General features: G+C 42.3%; 1 protein-coding gene across 11 annotated transcripts in view; it reads right to left on the reverse strand.

Moving 5' to 3' along the window:
- The window catches only part of ZMIZ1 (zinc finger MIZ-type containing 1), a 364,625-nt gene that overhangs the window by 5,877 nt on the left and 341,207 nt on the right, over positions 1-17,541 (reverse strand). For 10 of the 11 annotated variants that reach the window (XM_087765607.1, XM_087765617.1, XM_087765610.1 and 7 more), the window contains 8 exons: positions 16,788-16,998; positions 15,468-15,573; positions 14,731-14,891; positions 14,342-14,409; positions 12,391-12,459; positions 11,589-11,836; positions 8,373-8,536; positions 2,293-2,541 (listed from right to left, as the gene is read on the reverse strand). In XM_087765607.1, coding sequence (XP_087621733.1) covers positions 2,293-2,541; positions 8,373-8,536; positions 11,589-11,836; positions 12,391-12,459; positions 14,342-14,409; positions 14,731-14,891; positions 15,468-15,573; positions 16,788-16,998 — 1,276 coding nt within the window. The remainder of the gene's footprint in view (positions 1-2,292; positions 2,542-8,372; positions 8,537-11,588; positions 11,837-12,390; positions 12,460-14,341; positions 14,410-14,730; positions 14,892-15,467; positions 15,574-16,787; positions 16,999-17,541) is intronic. The other variant, XM_087765613.1, reaches the window with a different exon arrangement.

The raw sequence follows: 17,541 nt of genomic DNA on the forward strand, positions 1-17,541 counted from the left end.
CTGCCTCGTTTTATTCATGGTAAAAATGCTATTGTCATAGTGCTACACTGAAGATATAAGGCTTTTAAATGTATTTCACCTGCTAGCATAATTTTTATGAATACCTAGTACAGAAGCCCAAAAGAAAACTGTGGCCCCACCAAACGTGTAGAAAGTAAAAAATGATTGAATTTGTCCTACGATTTTACAACTCAATCCTTAAAAATTTAACATAACGTCTCTGAGAGTCATTCTTGTGTACGGGGGATTTAAAAATCTTTTTTTTTTTTTTTTTTTTTTTTTTTTTTTACAACGGTGAAGATGAAGTCCTGAGTTTTGAGGGTGACCTCAGCTTGCCTGGGTCAGAGGGGCCAGGCAGCACAGCCTGCCTCCTGCCCAGCTGGTGTGAAAACCAGAGGCCTCAGAACGGACTTGCTGGGCACTGAGGGTGCTGTGCTGGAGCAGAGGTAGGAGACAGGGGAGCGCCAGGGGCTGCGAGACGCGATGGGGGACGCAGGCAGAAGCTACGGGAATGCGCTAGCCTTAGGGGCAGAATTTGGAGAGATGCACCCAGTGCTCCTGAAGTGAATGCGCGAGAGGTCTAACCAGCCATTTGAGTCTTATGCCTCTGCTGTCTGAGGTCCAAGTGCAGATCACCTCTATCTATATCTGTATCCACGCGAGGTATATCCTTTAACCCAGGTTGAACCTTAGCCTGCATCACACTGAAGTCCTAAAGAATTAATGTGACTGTGTCAGCAGGGAGCGGACCAAGTTGCCCATGGTACTGTCCCGTTTGGTTTGCTGCATGGGACTTTATTCAGTCTGGTTCCACAACACAGCCACTGAAAATTAAACCCATTAAAATAATCCATCTGATCATGATTGAGCTCACAGGTATTTCAAAGAACTATATTCCACACACTGTATAGCACTAGCCTTCTCATTTAGCTAAGATAATTTCAGCCTCCCATTAAGAATCCAGCACGCCTCCATCTGTGGTAACTATGTACTGGGATAAATGTACAGGTTTTTCTGCTTTTCTTTTCACTGAGAAATGAGTGCCTGACCCGTAACAGCATACTTTACGTCGCTTAAATATTTGAAGAAAAAAAATGACATTTTTATTTCACCTATTAATATTGTTCATACAGGGTCCTTAAGGGTGCAGAACTCTAATTGCCACATGAACTATCGTTCCCAAAGGATGTGCGTGTGACTGTGTTGTGTGAAACAGCAGCAGTCTGGTTCAGATAGAAGTTACTCCACTGAGCACTGCTCCTGTAACTGGAGCATCCATCCCTCCCCTAACTCCTTCCCTCCCCTCTGTGATGCTACCTGCCGCGACAGTGCTCGTGTGTGACAGGGAAGACGTAAGTATACAACAACAGCAAATACAGATATAAATCCGAGGCACAGAGGTGAACATTTCTCTAAGAAAATGACACTGTGCAGCAGCAGACTTTGGAACAGACAGAAGATACACATACGGGAACGCACGACTCAAACGAAAATCCAATCCTAGTGCTAAGGAATTTCTGTTTCGGGAGGTCGGTGGTTAACCGGAGAGATACCTCAGATAATTCACTTCCGACTCCACTGAATGGATGGTAAGAGGCAGAAGATTACTTTTGGCCTTAAAACTAGGTTTATCTTTGCTTAGTTGTGAGCTGCCTCCCACAGTGGCTAAGGAGGCAGAAGACGTCCTTGTTGTTTATTTTCCTATGTGGCGTACCAGGAGGAAGAACTTGCGCTGCTGAGCTACCCGCACGAGCAGGTATGGATGGGCACCGCCTGTCTTTGGCTGCAGGGAGCAGGGACAGTGCCACGGGGTGGGCCAGCACAGGTCCCCTCCCACTGGCCAGGGCACGCTGCAGGGCTCAGCGCGCAGCTCGCCAGGCACAGCTCCGCTACAGTCAGAACCACACACAGCTGCGTCCTTCCTCTTATTCAGGCACTGTGATGGCGTCAGGGTCTAGATGAGCACACGGGAGCTCCCGTCCAGCCACGAGGGGGAAGGAAGGAGATGGCTCCCAGCCTGGTGCCTGAACTGCCGTCTGAAGAAATGCCTGCCTTGGTGCTAGGAAGAGGCTATGGCTCGCACACCACGCAGCTGCTCAAGCCAGAACCGTTCTCCCAGCAAGCCAGGAGCACCCTGTCGCCTCGGCTGCAGCACCTGCGCCCATGTACCAAAGCATGAAAGGATGGCATGTGCTGTGGAAGCGGCTCCCCGTCCCCGCGCCCTCCCCGCCCTCCCGCCGCGATGCGAAGCACACGCTATGGCAGGCAGATGATAGTATGACACAGACTTACATCCAGCGAGGGCTCCGGCATGTCGGGTGCTCCCTGTCCACCAGCCTGACCCTCTAAGGCTGAGGAGGGATTAAAGGTCAGGTCACTGTGTGGATGGTTGCTAGAAGCGGCCGGGGGCGGCTGCCGGGACTGCTGGGTAGGAGGCCCGCTGTGATGTAATGGCTGCCCTGACTGGCTGCTGGGGTGAGGGACGTGCAAACCTTGCTGCATGGAAGTATGGGACTGATCAGTGCTGCCGGGATGAGGGATCTGCGGAGGAGGAAAAAAGCAGGAAAAGAAAGTGAGGCCACAAGGTACAGTGCTCGCGGTGCCTGACTCTGTAACCGCATGTTACAAAAAGAAATAACTTAAGTAAATTAAAAACAAGACACACACAACAACAAAACAAAAAGAACTCAAAACAAAACAAAAAAAGAAATAAAAAAGCGCAATTGGAAAAGAAAACTCCATATCCCAATGCCGGAGGAAGTGTTTCAGCTTTTTGAAGGTTATCTGCAAGGGGGAGATAAACACATTGGATTTGTGCTGTTGGTTTGCTTCCTTGTGATGTGGGAAACTGCGCTTGAAGATGCAAAACAATGAACCCCAAAGAGGAGGGAAGGAGGCTTCTGGGTGCTGCTCAACATTAGCAAGGCAGATGCTTTTGCCCTAAAAAATTCCATGAATGAATGGAGAATTTGTTGAATAACGATCCCTACGCCAGGAAACTTATTAACCGAGGAAATGCATCATTTCTGCTCAGCTGCCTTCTTGGGTAGCTTCCTGACACCGCTGCCTATTCGTGTTTCAGCTCATTACAAACACCTTGCAAACACCAGCCCTTCCCCGCTTCTCCCCTCCTTTTCTTTTCAGAATGCAACAACTTTTCAGTGTTGCATTCGGCCTTTTAAGGGCTGAAGAGTTTCCTCGCTGATATCCATGGGTTCTGATGGTTGACAAAAAACCCAAGTGGGCTCAGCTAGCGAGCTGCCCACCCATCAGCAGAGCTGCTGTAGGTGGCTGCATACCTGCCCACTGCAAAGTACAATGCACTAGCTTAAACTAAGCTCATGATCACACCTCTGTTTTGTATTCACGCCGTGGATAAGTTCTCTAGCAGAAGCTTAGTATGTTTTATGTTTTCCGTGGGGAATAAACTATCAAATCACACGCATCTTCCACACCCTATTATGGAAGAACAGGGGAAAAGTCTTTCTCACATGACAGAGAAGCAACAAAAATGCACAAGCCCAATTCTTCCTTCTGCTGCACGTCACATTTAACGCTAGTGGATTCTTTGGGGCTTGACCTTGGTGCCATGATAAAGAAGCGTCTGAATGCTTCAGAATCAGATGTCTCATGTTAATTGGGTATATGGAGAAGCAAAAAATGTAAACATTTTTTGAGGAATGCTACATATTGCCACAAAGTGGAGCTGAAATAAAAGAACAGATACATACAACAACAGCATGAAATTCATCCAGCCAAGCCAACAGAAACCAGCAAAATGCTATGTCAGCATTGACCCTTTCATATCACGGTAAACTGCAAAGTTATTTTAACCTTAGTTTTCAGTTTTGGAAAGCAAAAGGGAGGTTATTACAAAACTTAATTAAAATGTTCCCACAAAATTTTAAAAAATTACAGAAACAAGCATTTAAAAAAATACATTTCACCACTCGTATGAAAACTGAAACCTGAATACTGATCGATTGGGACAGTCATACTCAGCTACACGGAGGCCCTTTTCAGTACTTTGGTAGTACGAAGGCTGGTGGAAACAAGCAGGATTCTATCTGCAACACTACACTTGGGCCTCTTTCCCATATGAGAGTTTAAAGTAACTGTTTAAAAGTACTGATATACACTCTTCTCTCCATTAGGGTCACAGTTTGACTACTCAAAACGTATTCTGCAACATTATTGTTGTTACCTTAGGGGCTAACTTGTACAAAATCTGCCCACAGACCACACCTTAATGTAAATGCATCTGCAGCCTGAAAACTTTGCAAAAGTCCAAGTGAAAGTAGATGTCTACTCAAATAGTACTGTTTCCTTCTTCATTCATTGAGGACACGTGCAACAGAAAAGTGTGGAAATTAAGAAAGCTTAATAATAACAAAAAGTAAAAAGCAATTTAAGACAGCGTTGCTGAAGTAGGAAAGCAGTTTCCGGAAAAAAACAGAACAAAACAGGATTATCTCGAATAGTCTCTTAAACTTATCCCTGAACGCACAAAAGAAGAGTCATACTGGCATGTTTGTATCACTAATTATTTAAACCAAGAGGCATTCATATGTTCTCAGACATATTTCAAAACAAACAAGCAGGTTAGAAATTCTACATTATGTTTATATAGGCAAGCATTTTATATATATAAATATTTAGTTGATAAGGCAGTATCTTGGGCCCTGAGATAACTGTTGGATAGGGAGTAAGTGTACACTGTAAGACTGAGGGCCACCATAACCTTAAACAGCCATCGCAGGTTCAAAATCCATCTGACAGGCCACAGACTCCACCAGCTTACCTGTGAGAAAGCAAAATGCTCAGGACTTCAATACTTTTCTGTTTGCATTCAGCTAACTAACGATAAGTCTGCCGTGGTGCAAAAACGCTCTAAGCAATACACTTTGTGTATGTTCAGCTTGGGTCTGCAACTCCTATAATTTTATTTTAAAAACACTAACCCACACTACCAACACAGAGTCTAACAAAGTTGCCTTTGCTTACATAGCAAGGTAATTGCAGAGCTGGTTTCAGAAGCATAAACTTTGGCACTCTTAAAATATTTACAATCTATAGAAGAAAAGCTTATAGCAGACACAACTACATCTTCAGCTTAATAGCACAAAACAACACACCTCTTTACGAGCCCAACAGTGACCCCCCCCCCAGGAGTGCCGAGATGCATAGCTGCAGAGCAACGGGACCTGCCAGCTGCAAAACAATATCCCTTTCATCTCAGGAGAAAATTGATAGTGAAAAAAAAGATCAGCAGGTTAAGTCGATAGTTTATATCTCTCTCCATTACTGAGGTCATAGTTTTACCAACTCTTTTCCTGGGTTAGCCGGCAGAACCACTGAAAGATGCTATCCTGCCCTGCTGCTGTTCTTGGCCACTTTTCCCGTCCATGCCTTTGTCATCGGGTGCATCCTCGCAGGCATGGCAGTGAACTGACATGGATCAAAGCTAAACTTCCCCCCCCCCCCCCCCCCCCTTAGTTTTCAATCACATCAGTACCCGGATCCAGATCACTTCATGGCTGCAATACCACTTGTGCTGGTGTGAGAGAAAGGAAAAGTGAATATAGAAACAAGAGCAATGAATTTTTACAGCGGCACCAGCTCATATGACCTCAGTGTGTATACGAAACTATGGTGTGATCATCCATTGCTCAGTCATGTACCGCTCCTTACACTGTCTGCAATAAGCACTAAGCTAGAGCTAACTCTGAATTTACCTTTGTCTAAAACTTGTTTACAATTTCTGAAAACAAACACGATGTGATTGTGGCAGCTATTTTATAGCGACCTTGCACTGACACAGAAGCATCTCTTCTATAGTTCTCCCAACACTTTACACCGGGGAAGAGGTGTTACTTCTGGCCACTTTCAGGTCTTGATTTTCTTCTTCTTCCACAGGAGCGGAACAGCAGTGTTGAGAGAAGGTAGCTCTGATGATCCAGCCCTGGTTACCCAGCCCTGCCTACACTGGGCAAACACATCTGCATTTCCTGGAGTGACCTATGGAGTATGTCTGGGGGGATCAGCTTTCTCTGCCTACCATTATATAAGGGCCACCACATAAATCCTCACAACAGGAAAATTAGGAACTTCCTCAGCAGCATTCAGCTCCAGTAAGAGACAGACCTCAGGTCTAAAAGGACCAAACATCGGATCCTGACTCACCTTGTAAACACGAAACGTGAATAGTAGACGAAAACAAAATACACCTTAAATGTGTAAAAAGGAAAGACAGAAAGCCAGACAAGAGAACACGCAACATCTTAAAACTTTAGTTCAATTAGGCAATGTGATTTATAGTTATTTTTGTACAGAGATGTCTGTCCAAAGACATTCAACTACACCATTTAGGAACGTGTTAATGGCATGCATTTCTCTAAAAGCAGTAATTTTAAAGCTGCGTTTCCTGAGTGTCTGCTACAGACAAACAGTTCATTTTTGAGAAAGAAGAAAGGAAGAAGGAGCAAAAGAGAGAAAGAGGAAAGCAGAGACTTTATAATACTGAAAAAGCTGTGTGGGAACACTAACAGCCCTCAAATGTGGCCGTAAGACCACGTGGCTACGTTGACAAGGTCAATCTAATTCCCTTGTGCTAATAGACCTGAAAACTGATCCTCATTAGAGAAAATCAGCCATTGACATAAACTAGGTGGAACCTGCTTTAGCGCCGCTTCCCGCTCCCAAACATTATAGCTTGCGTATCATGATAGATGAGGGAGAAGTGAGGCAAAGGTTTACTTTAATTGCCAGCTATCATAAGCAAGTATCAGATTTGCTACAGACTGGCCTGCAGAACCAAAAATCCATTAACATTTGCCCAAATACCCTCTTACAGCTCTGGAACATGCGTAGCCTTGAGCAACTTTCACCTCTGCTATCATCCGTAAGCAGTCCCATTTTCAGAAAGCCAGATTCTTCACTTTCATATTCAACCACTTCATATCCTCCCACTTCAGAAATTCCACTGGGGCAACCACTATAGCAAAGGAATAGCAGTTAACTGACGAAGTCAGGAGGTAGGTGTCAGGTAATGGGAGGCAAAGAATAATTCCCTGTGGCTTTGATTCCAAGGGAAGCAGCTGTGAGTGGTTCAGGTTGGTAGTATTTCCCCTCACTTCTATATTCTAATACTGTATGGTTGGTTTTGATGCAGATAATTCAGACTGCTCTTTAAGCTGGGTATGTGGAATTTGCCAATATAAAATTAAGTTTACAGCATGTTTGCTCTCTCCATTATTAGCCTGTAAAGTCGTTAGCAGTTTCTGGACTCTTCCTTTGCAGACCGTCTTGTTACTTGGGCTCTCTCCAAGCTATACTAAGAACTCCACTCTCTTCCTATTTCTCACCATCCTCCTTGGAAAACCCACTGCCAGCTAGAGAAGACATTGACTGAGCAGGCTTTTGCTGAGCATCTGCTACCACATTTCCTCATTACATGCTGAAATTGTACTTTCTAGTATTCACTAAAGACATGGCACAGATGACTTGTCAAGTTAAACATCCTTCCTGTGCAGTAACAGCACGCTATAAAGCCCTTGCCCTGTAACTTAAATGAACATAAAAGGATGTATACACCCCCCCCCCCGAGTTAAAATAGATGACTAGCCGTGCCTAAGAGCTAAATGCTGCCAGTAGCTTTTCTATCACCTAGCTGCTGCAGTATTGCATTTTCATATAAAGTTCTGTATATAAAACTCAGTGCTCTGAGCAAGCTGCTTTTCCAAGGCAGAGTTCTGCCTCTCCATGTGAGACCTGAGGAACCTCCGGTGTTTAGTATCTTACAATGATACACTCTTCAGACCAGTGGCAGCGTCTCTCCTTGAAATCTACAGGCTTGTCCTATTCCCAATATCTTAGAGGTGCCTTTCATGCTACTTGGGTAGAATTCCCCCTCAAAATGCTTTGATGCAAATTTTCCCCTCAGGGACAAAGCCAGGGAAGATATTGTCCCTGCTTTGAAGTCAGTCAATGTCTTGCTCTAACAAGCTGTCTGCTGAAGATGGATATTCACAGACCCTGCTGGCCTAGGGAATGAAGTCTAGTTTTTTTCAGGTGTCAGAGCAAAGCACTATGATTAACACAAGCACACTGAGCCAGGTTGTCTCTTTCAGATAAACTAGCTTAAATGACAATTCAAAAAGCTCAGAAACGCTTCTCCAAAAACTTGAAAAGGCCAGAAACTAAAAATGGCATTTTTGGCATTTCTCAGGACTACTCTATTTCACAAACTTCCAAAGTGAGGAATCCACAAAAAGTAATAGCAGTTCACAAGGCAAGTCCATTGCCACCCATAGCTGGATGAGAGCTCCTTACCCCCACAAAGAAAAATCTACGTCCACAGCACCATTACTTACAGATTCCTGCATGGGGTGACTGAGAGGTTTGTCGAGAGCTGCCATGCTGCTCGGCATGTCTGGGGGATGCGACAGCTGTGGCCCATGCATGAAGTCATTCATAGACGTGCCACCAGGATTCCCGTGCGGGAAGTCAAAATTGCCATGACCTTGGTAACTGTTGCCTAAAAGAGAAACAGATGCGATATGAAAGAAACTATTTGTTTCCCAACATTGATCTCTCAGAGTATCTTGTAAAAGCTGTGCGGCACGGCATCCTCCCTGCGCCGCACAGGGCAACCGCAATGCTGAACGTGACAACACTGTGCTCCCCACCGTGGGAGCAAGCTGGAGGAACAGGGAGGGAAAAAACGGCACTCAGCTTTCAAATACTGGCTGCTGTAATAATTCATGCACATGTTGTAACTAATTGAAAACTGCTGACATTTTGAAAAACTACTGTCAAGTCACCACGTAAACTTAACCAAGTCGAGAAGTAAAAGGGATATTAAATCCTATGGAATATTTGCATCTGGAAGCATCTCGGTGCAACTGAGACTGCCTGCCCAAGTCCAAAATTATTTATAGGACACCTCTGTTATTTATGTCTACGCTTAACGCACTCAGTAAGACTGCAATATTGCTTCACTTTCTAATGAAGCTAATTGACAGAACTGTATCAGGAAGATGCCACAGTGTCAGTTCATAGCACAGCATCTATCTTACCTTTTCTTCTGTAGTATAAACAGGCAACTTCCATTAAGATAATGCAGAAGAGACCTTTGTGTCTAATTGGGGTTTGCAATGTAATTCTCCTTGCTCCCACAAAACCTAATAAAATTCACTTGACTGTCTTCAAACACAACATCAATTCTCCCATCTTGGATCTATTCTCATTTTCAGAGTTACAAACTGTCTGCCTATAGCCTGTGTTTCAGCATGTGGATGTGCACGCTCGTAATGAAGAACTAGTGAATTTATGAAATCCACCTAACTTCAGCCCAAAACAACGTTCTCCAAAGCACCAAAATTTCACACCAATTTGGAATAAATGATCTGGATTCACCCCCACACATCTACCATCTAGCAACAAGTCTGGAGTCCCCTGCTGATCTGCAGGACAAGTGCTGTATGACCATCGTCAGTATGTTTTGATCTGTCCCACCTCAGCCCAGTGATCTTCACTTGAATTCTAAAGCAAGCATGTATCCCAATACAGGGATTTTACTCTCTATATTTTTTCTGTCCAGATCCCCCTGTTAACACTTCCAACTGAGATAGCAACTCTGGTGGCTTATTTGCTATGAACAGCAAATTGAACTAAGGCCACTCAGCTATTTCTTATAAGCAACTGTATTGGATGATATTGAGCTCTGAAATAATAGAATAGCTTTGGAGCTTGCATGGAGAGCCTGCAGTTCGTCAGCTGAAGTAGAGCAGCTTTAAATGTTCAGGTCAGGAAGGGAGTTTGACAAACTGAAGTAGCTGCATCATTTGCTCTTCAGTACAGCTTCACAAGCAGAAGTTTAATCTCAGAGGAATAGAAGTCATTAGCCATGTAAGAGTATTTCTCAAAGAAGTCAGGACTTTGATCTATCATGTAAATACTGAAGAGCCTTACTAATTCTCATTTTGTTAATCTGCAAACTGGATGAGTCTCACAGAATATAGCTGGTCTTGCCTTGCTTCTCAGGAAAGATTTAATAGCAGGGAGCTGGAATAAGGTCTTCTATTACTGAGTACTTGTTATATTTGCAAATTAAACTTCAGTATGCTTACTGTCAAATCCAAATAAACACACATAAACCACAGTAGTAATACTACTACTACTTTGCTCTAGAGTACTGTAATCAGAGGATGTTACCTTATTCTAAACACTAAGTTTCAGTCCACGTATCGATGGAGAATGAAGATGCAAGGCAGTATGCCCAGGGAGTTACAGCCACGCAGCAGCATGCCCTTCCCTGGGGCAAGAGCTGTGCCACATGCTGAGGGACAGACCTATAAAGACATTTAGGGTAGTCTGGTGCTCTGCATTGATATGCCTATCGCAGGGGAAATCGGAGAGCGTGGGTTTCACTTGCCATTGATGAGTCAGGGCTCAGAGAAGCAATGACTACCTCTGCTACAGGATCCACAGGGGAAGGCAGGGAAATAACAGTCTAGGCAGCAATTGTTACACAAACCTTAAATCCCACTTTATGTGACTACCCTGTCCATTCCTGATGATGAGCTAAAAAGATGATGAAAAATAGATGGCTCTGTTCTCATGCTCTGACTGCACTTCACTCCTACTAAACGAGTGAAAAATTTGTGATTCAGTGCTCTTGGCTTTGTTATAGTAATCATTCATCTGTTTGAAAACCTAAAAAGTTTTATCATCTGTCACCAGTTTTGCAGTCATTGGAGCAAATTAACCATATTTTGCATGGAATCTATATTTTTCTTCAAATGCCTGCAAAAAGCACATATATCACCTTGTAATCAATTTGGGGATTCTGATGGTGTGAACAGTTGGTCTTTTCCCAGAGCTGAACTGAGTCATATCATATTACTTGCAAAAGAAACAGTCTCTGGTTTCATATTTTCAGAATTGTCACTGTAATTGAGTTATTCACAACATACGAGTCATTTGAAAACGTATCTCCACTGCCTGTATTTAGTTCCCTGTTTCTCAATCTGGCAGCACATGGGTAGAGGAACTCAAAAGTAATTTTCTAATGCAAAGGTGTTTGCAAAGCAGTTAAAAATCTCTTTAAAAGTCATCCACTTTCTGGGTGGCCTACCAAATGTCACCCACCTGGCCACAAGTTAAACTTAGCAGCCCAGGTAGCAGGGTTAATGGGCCAGGTTCTCTACTTTGTAACTTCTGTAGCACTAGAAGCCTTCACTTGAATGAGAAAGGAACAGAAGAAAAATGGACAGAAAAAAATGAGGAAAGATATATATTGTGGCAGGCCATGAATATATAAGGTAACATATAATGTTTGTTGGTTCAGGGAGGGCTGCATGGCAATAAATATGACAAGTACCAATTTCCTTACTAAAATGTATTTTCCTCTAAACAGATGAATCTTAAATGAAAAGACTGATGCAGAATTTCAGAATTGCAGCCATATAATTTGCTTTCCTTCTGCTTGTCTCTGAGAAGATGCACTGACATACCTGAATCACAAAGCTGACCGAACCACTGACTTCTAGAGTGACCACCTGGGTGCACAAAGCTGTAAAACTAACCTTGGTTCCCGTACTCAGTGGAGTTGTTGCCTCCTGGAGGAGGGGGTAGGGATGGGTAAGGTGACGGGCCAGGACCCAAAGCTGCAATCATCTCCATCACATTTGGCATGATCATCTGGCTTGGACTCATGGTCTTAAATCTTTTTGAGGGAATGCCATCTGGGTCATCTTTGATGTGAATATCTGACTTTATAGGAACCGGTCTCCAACTGCAAGTTGGATCAATGGTAACTTCTTCAAACTCTGAGCTGTAAAATAACGTGAAAATTTTAGCACATTAATTGAGGTTGTTTTGGTTTGGTTTTTTGTTTTTTTTTAATTAATTCTGCTGAAGTTTCCATAAGAATCTGCATGGTAACAAACGTTCTGAAATGCTCTAGTATAATACAACCTCAAGATCTTTTACTCCTCAAGTGTGTGCTGAAAGCAAGTTTTAAAAAAGGTAACTGTGAGAGCACATTTCTGCGTTTATCCACACAACGAAATCCAAACATATCTATGGTCTGCCACATGCGAATCAGAGGGACTACTTGTAAATACGGGAAAGCATTTAATCCTCCATTCTCACTCTTCCCTCTGCTTCATTGGTGAGGTTGCCATCATGAGATAACCCAAACAAGATCTATTAAGTAGATGGAAACCAATTCACTATTCACTGTATCACTAGCTCCACCAAGGAGCCAAGACATAGAATATTCAAGTGCAATCACTAAGACCTACTTTGGCGTGACTATCTCAGTACACATCAACATATCTCCTAGTTGCTTAGTCTTGGATATCAGAAATGAGTAAGTTCACTTACTTTTGTATAGCATTCAGAATACCCCACATATACTGGTCAACCTCCAAGCCCTCCAGCAGAGCAGTTTTACTAGAAAGGAAAAAAACCACCAAACTTCATGTTAGAATACTGCTACACATGTGTAGAAGAGGGACGGAAGGATAGGTTAGTGATGAAATTGGCAGACCAGGATCCACCAACTTACTATCTGTAACACATAATTTAGGAATGATTTGGGGCAAAAAGTTTTAGCTATATAACTGCATTACCAGGGTAATAGTATTCTACATGCAACAGATAAGGATACATCTACTTGTGTGTGTCCAGAAGCTGTTCACATCCTTTAAATCTTTTTTTTAGTTAAACATATTGCAAATTTAAAGGCTTTTCAAACATAGCATATCTCTCCTGTGAACATCAGCTAGCACTATTTTTTTTTCTCATTGGATCTTTTTTTTTTTTTGAGCTACATAGTAATATGGCCTCAAAGTAACTATGTATTATAGCTATTTTACTTAAGACCAGCACAGATGGGGACAGAACAAAACAAAAACGGAAATGATTTAGTTATGTAGGCACTTAGATCTGAATGCCGGTGCTCATACTCAGAGAAACAGGACAAAAATTTTGGCCTGGATGTATGAATATATAAATTAAGAAGCAAGACATCCAATTCTTTTGATATTTTTAGCCTAATTTGGAAGATAAAAAAGATTCAGGTAGTTCAGAGAAAGCACCTGCACTTTAGGATACATATCAATCATGGATAGTCATTGAAATAAGCTCGTCTCAAGTCTGCAATGTCCACAGAAGCAGACAGAATGGACCATCTCCACTCCTGTTTATACCTAACATCGGCTGGCACAGCAGGGATTGAACTGGAGACTTGCAGAGATGAAGTACAAGCTGCTACAGCTACAGCTGCTTGAGCTACAGAGCCCTGTCTCCTCAGCTGAGGCTGGAACAAACTCGTAACCCTGTAGACTGAGCACAGTAGGTTACAGACACTGAACTGGCCTGCAGACATTCTGTGATTCTTTCTGCCCAGTTAAATGTAAGAATGGGCAGTCTGTAACCACTTCAAAGCTTTTTGTTCCATGTCTTCTGCAGTATACTAGCTCTCTGGTCAAAACATAAGGTTGAAAGTATGCAAAGTTACCCCTCTCTTCCTTTAAGCAATCACTCCAAACTTCTCGGAAATCTTCTACCTTTTTTAAAATCAGCCTTATTCTGGACTAGAATCCTTTCTGCTTTCTGCTCGCACTTTAATTTGCACTTGATGTTGACTTTGACCTTGGAGGATCCAACTTCATTTCCTACCTAATTACTGGCAAATGATGCAGTCTCCAAAATTCCCCCTCTCCTTGAACACTGCCATTAACTGCATATTTATGTGACTCAAAGCACAGTGCCTGAGACAGTGATTTGGCACCCTTACTTAATGTTCAGCTGGATGCTGAACACTTCAGTATCTACATATTTAAGGTCAGTGATTTGGGCATTACAGCATTAAAATTATACAAAAATAACGCCAGAATAGACTACCCATTCTTTTGCCATGGCATGTTGTTGTCTGGTAGTTGCTTATACTTCATAATCTGGGAAGACAAACTCCCAGTTCATTTGTTCATGTAGATATCTGTCTTATCAATATAAATATTTGAGCTTCTTTTGAACTCTACACAAGTCATTGATAGCCTGTAATAAGAGCTCACAGATTATGTATTTTGTGAGAAAATATCTCTATTTTTAAGTTTCCAGTTCCAATTTTTAAATTTTAAATAATCCAGGGCATTCCCTCAATTTATGAAATATTGCAAGAATTCTCATTGGACTTTATGCTATTATGTAAATGTAATATATGCACCTTATTTCCTAGCACTTCCTTCTTCTCCCCCCCATGACCTTAAATATGACCTGAATTTGGTCAAATCGTGTACAATTGCATTTCATGTAGTATGGTTGCACTTACTTGCATACCGGACACCTCCAAGTTCCTCTTTCACAGTTCAGTTGCAAGTAAGATTCCAGATCAAAGCACTAGGTATCAGAAAGAAACAAAGAGAGAGAAAAAAAAAAAAAAAAAAAGAAAATAAAGAGGAAATCAAGGGAAAATACTGTATTAATTAAATCAGTTGGACAAAAGTAAAACTGCCATGAAAAAAAGCCTACTAGCACTGAAAACTAAACCAAACAGCTTGCTTTCCCCCTCTACGTTAAACATATATATAGTTAATTATTTAGGTTGATAGACACAAAGAAATCCCATTTCATTAGGCTCTCTCATACAATAACCAAGCTAAAGGTATTGTAACAACACATGGCTGAGGGAATACTGCCGGGCCACTGGCATCTACTCACTTGTACGTGCTTGCAATCGTGACCCCTTGCTGGGAGCTGAATCCGCCGGAATGTGATCGGACACTTCAGAGACACTTTAATAGCAGTTTGCTCCACTCCATCTTCCCCATTTAGTGTTGCGTTGCCAGAGGAAGCTGCTACGCTACTGAAGTTCCTCTTTACTGTTTAGGAAGAAGGTATATGTATGTGTGAGAAAACAAAACTGTACTGTAGAAATGTAGAAATTCTAATGTAGAAATCTGAAAGACCAACACTTCAACCTTCAAGGGCCAATTTAATGGGCAATTTATCCACACAGGTGTATTCTGTGTAATTTAGAACGTTCTCCTGAACAGACAAACCATCACACACATGCGTATCGGCTATACCCTCAACCAAATAAAGTGCCATACAAGCACTTAATGCAGCCCTAAACAGATAAAGAAGAATCTTTCTACACAGGGCTTTTAGGTAAGTCAAAAACAAATACGGGGGAAAAGCCAGAGAGATTCTCCTGGAATGGGAGAGTCCTTGTTGGGAACTAAGCTTGTATCCTTGGTACTTTGTTACCCTCACCCAAATAGCCCTCAACATTTGAGGATACCAAGGATTTAATCTACACACGTGATGTTCTGGAAATTCCTGACAAGTACAGCCTAAGGTTTTCAATAAGCAACTAAATCTTTTGTAGAAATAGCTTATCACAACTGAACACAGGCATTCTAGAAAGTCACCACCCACACAAAATGAAAACTCACTCTTAGTGATACAATGTTCTGCTGGGAGGAGGCGTTTCTTTAGTAGACCTTGAAGTACAGAGCGAACTGATGGCCGGTGTACTAACTGCAACACGAACAAGTGTGACTGAAAGAAAATGCATTTTGTTACCAAGAGAACCAAACGCACACGGTAAATATGCTGCTGAACAGAGCTGCATTCTTCCCTTGGACACGTGGCTTCCCTAAGACCCTCATGCTTAAATACAAAAGCTGGTTCTGCTCTGCTGCGCACATGCGCTCCCTTAGGGATATTCTGCACACTGTGCAGTATGTTGTTCTGTGCTCCACGAGCATAACATATACAAGGGCTTTAAAAAAAGCAAAGATCTTCTGCATTTTCTCCCTCCTTAATATTCAGAATACATAGGGCTGACGTATTCATCTCTGACATCAGGGTTTATTTTTAAAACCCTGGATTCTTTGACACAGTCTAGCCTACCTGCCTGCCCTCAGACTACCTTGGAAGTTGCGAAAACGATTTGCTGCTGATGTGTCTGGAACCAAATGAATCTTCTTCCCCAACAGAGAGCTAGTTGAGGATTCACAGGATGCTGCCCCTGCTCTTAGCCACCAGATAAATGACATTATGCGGAGAAACATCAGTGTGAAGTAAAGCAATATAGGTGCATGACTTCTTGTCAAAGTGCCTCACGCTGTGACCTTGGGAAAGGTAGCAGCTTGCTTTCTTGTCAGTGACAACAGAACAGTCAAAAGCTCAGACTGTATGTGTGCAACAGTCTGCATTAAAAATACAGTACTCATCCCCGAGAGTAACTAAACCATGGAAAAGGAGAAAGGGGAAAGTTGCATGGTCTAGACTGCAACAAAGGAATATGAGTTTTTCATCTGAAAAGCTATTTGAAAAATCATCACCATCCCCAATGATTATGGTGTTGATGTTCTCCTGTCAAACAAACACGGTTTAATACCCTACGTAAAAGAAATTAGTACCGGACAACAGTCTGCATCACAATAATCTACGTCTACATTAATACACTTCAGCCACCTTGTTACACAGGCACATGCTAAATAGGTAGGAGATCAAACTCCCTTCCTCCCCTAGACCACAAGGCTTTCCAGAGACATCGGAAGGACACCACTACATTCTGCAGTAATTCATCATCAAAAATTTCCAGATTAGCGCTCTGACTGCGGTAACATCTTCAAACAAGCACCTTACCAGGAAAATGCATGGAAAAAAATGAGAGTAAGGCTCTTTCAGCTAAGGCAACATTTGCAAACTGTACTAAATAGCAAACTCAGCACCAGCAGCTGCAGCCGTGAGCTCAGTGTACTTACACAACAACATGCTGTGACTGTAATTTGAATCGTGTTTCTTCCTGGCTGGCAGACGTGCTTTAGGTGCAGAGGTTTATGAGATGTCTTGTTGTCGCCACGTTCGATGGTAAGTGGGGTTGCATTAACGCTGACCTGGACTGAAGCTGGCCAGTTTGTGTTCATTTGTCTGTCTTCATGGTGATAGCACTTGAACTGTAATTCCAAGTCAGACCTGTACAACAACCAATAAATCTTCCTTTAACTTTGCTTTCACATTGCAGAGGGACGTTGTTTTGATGCTAGGAATGCTTTTTCCTTATCAATCAGATTATTTTTCTAGAATTTTTGCCAGTAAAGGATATAACATACTTTCTTCATAAAAGCCCTTAACAGAAGCAAGTCATGATGAATTAATGATGCAAGCATGCCACAAAGTTGTTGTTAATATTTTACACTTATAAAGGACTTTCCAAGGGAACATCTCAAACCACTTTGCAAAACTAGACCATGGAATGATCCTGCAGAAAGAAAAATGTTTACATCAGGTACGTCCTTCCTGTGTGTTAAGAGTTAAGAACAAGAAAGTGATACACTGCAGTGGGTTGTGCTGGAAGACTGTAGATTCTTCACTACTTCAGTGTGTTTAAAAGAGCATTTGAATGAATACTCATCAGACAAAATACAGGTAGAGCTAATCCTGCCTTGGAACAGGTAAATCAACTAAGATAAAATGACCCCTGTATCTCACCTCCTGTGTTTCTGTGATTCCAAATGA

This window comes from Nipponia nippon, unplaced genomic scaffold (assembly GCF_047370975.1).
Source record: "Nipponia nippon isolate SJK-2023a ecotype South Korea unplaced genomic scaffold, ASM4737097v1 scaffold_3, whole genome shotgun sequence".
NCBI classification, from domain to species: domain Eukaryota; kingdom Metazoa; phylum Chordata; class Aves; order Pelecaniformes; family Threskiornithidae; genus Nipponia; species Nipponia nippon.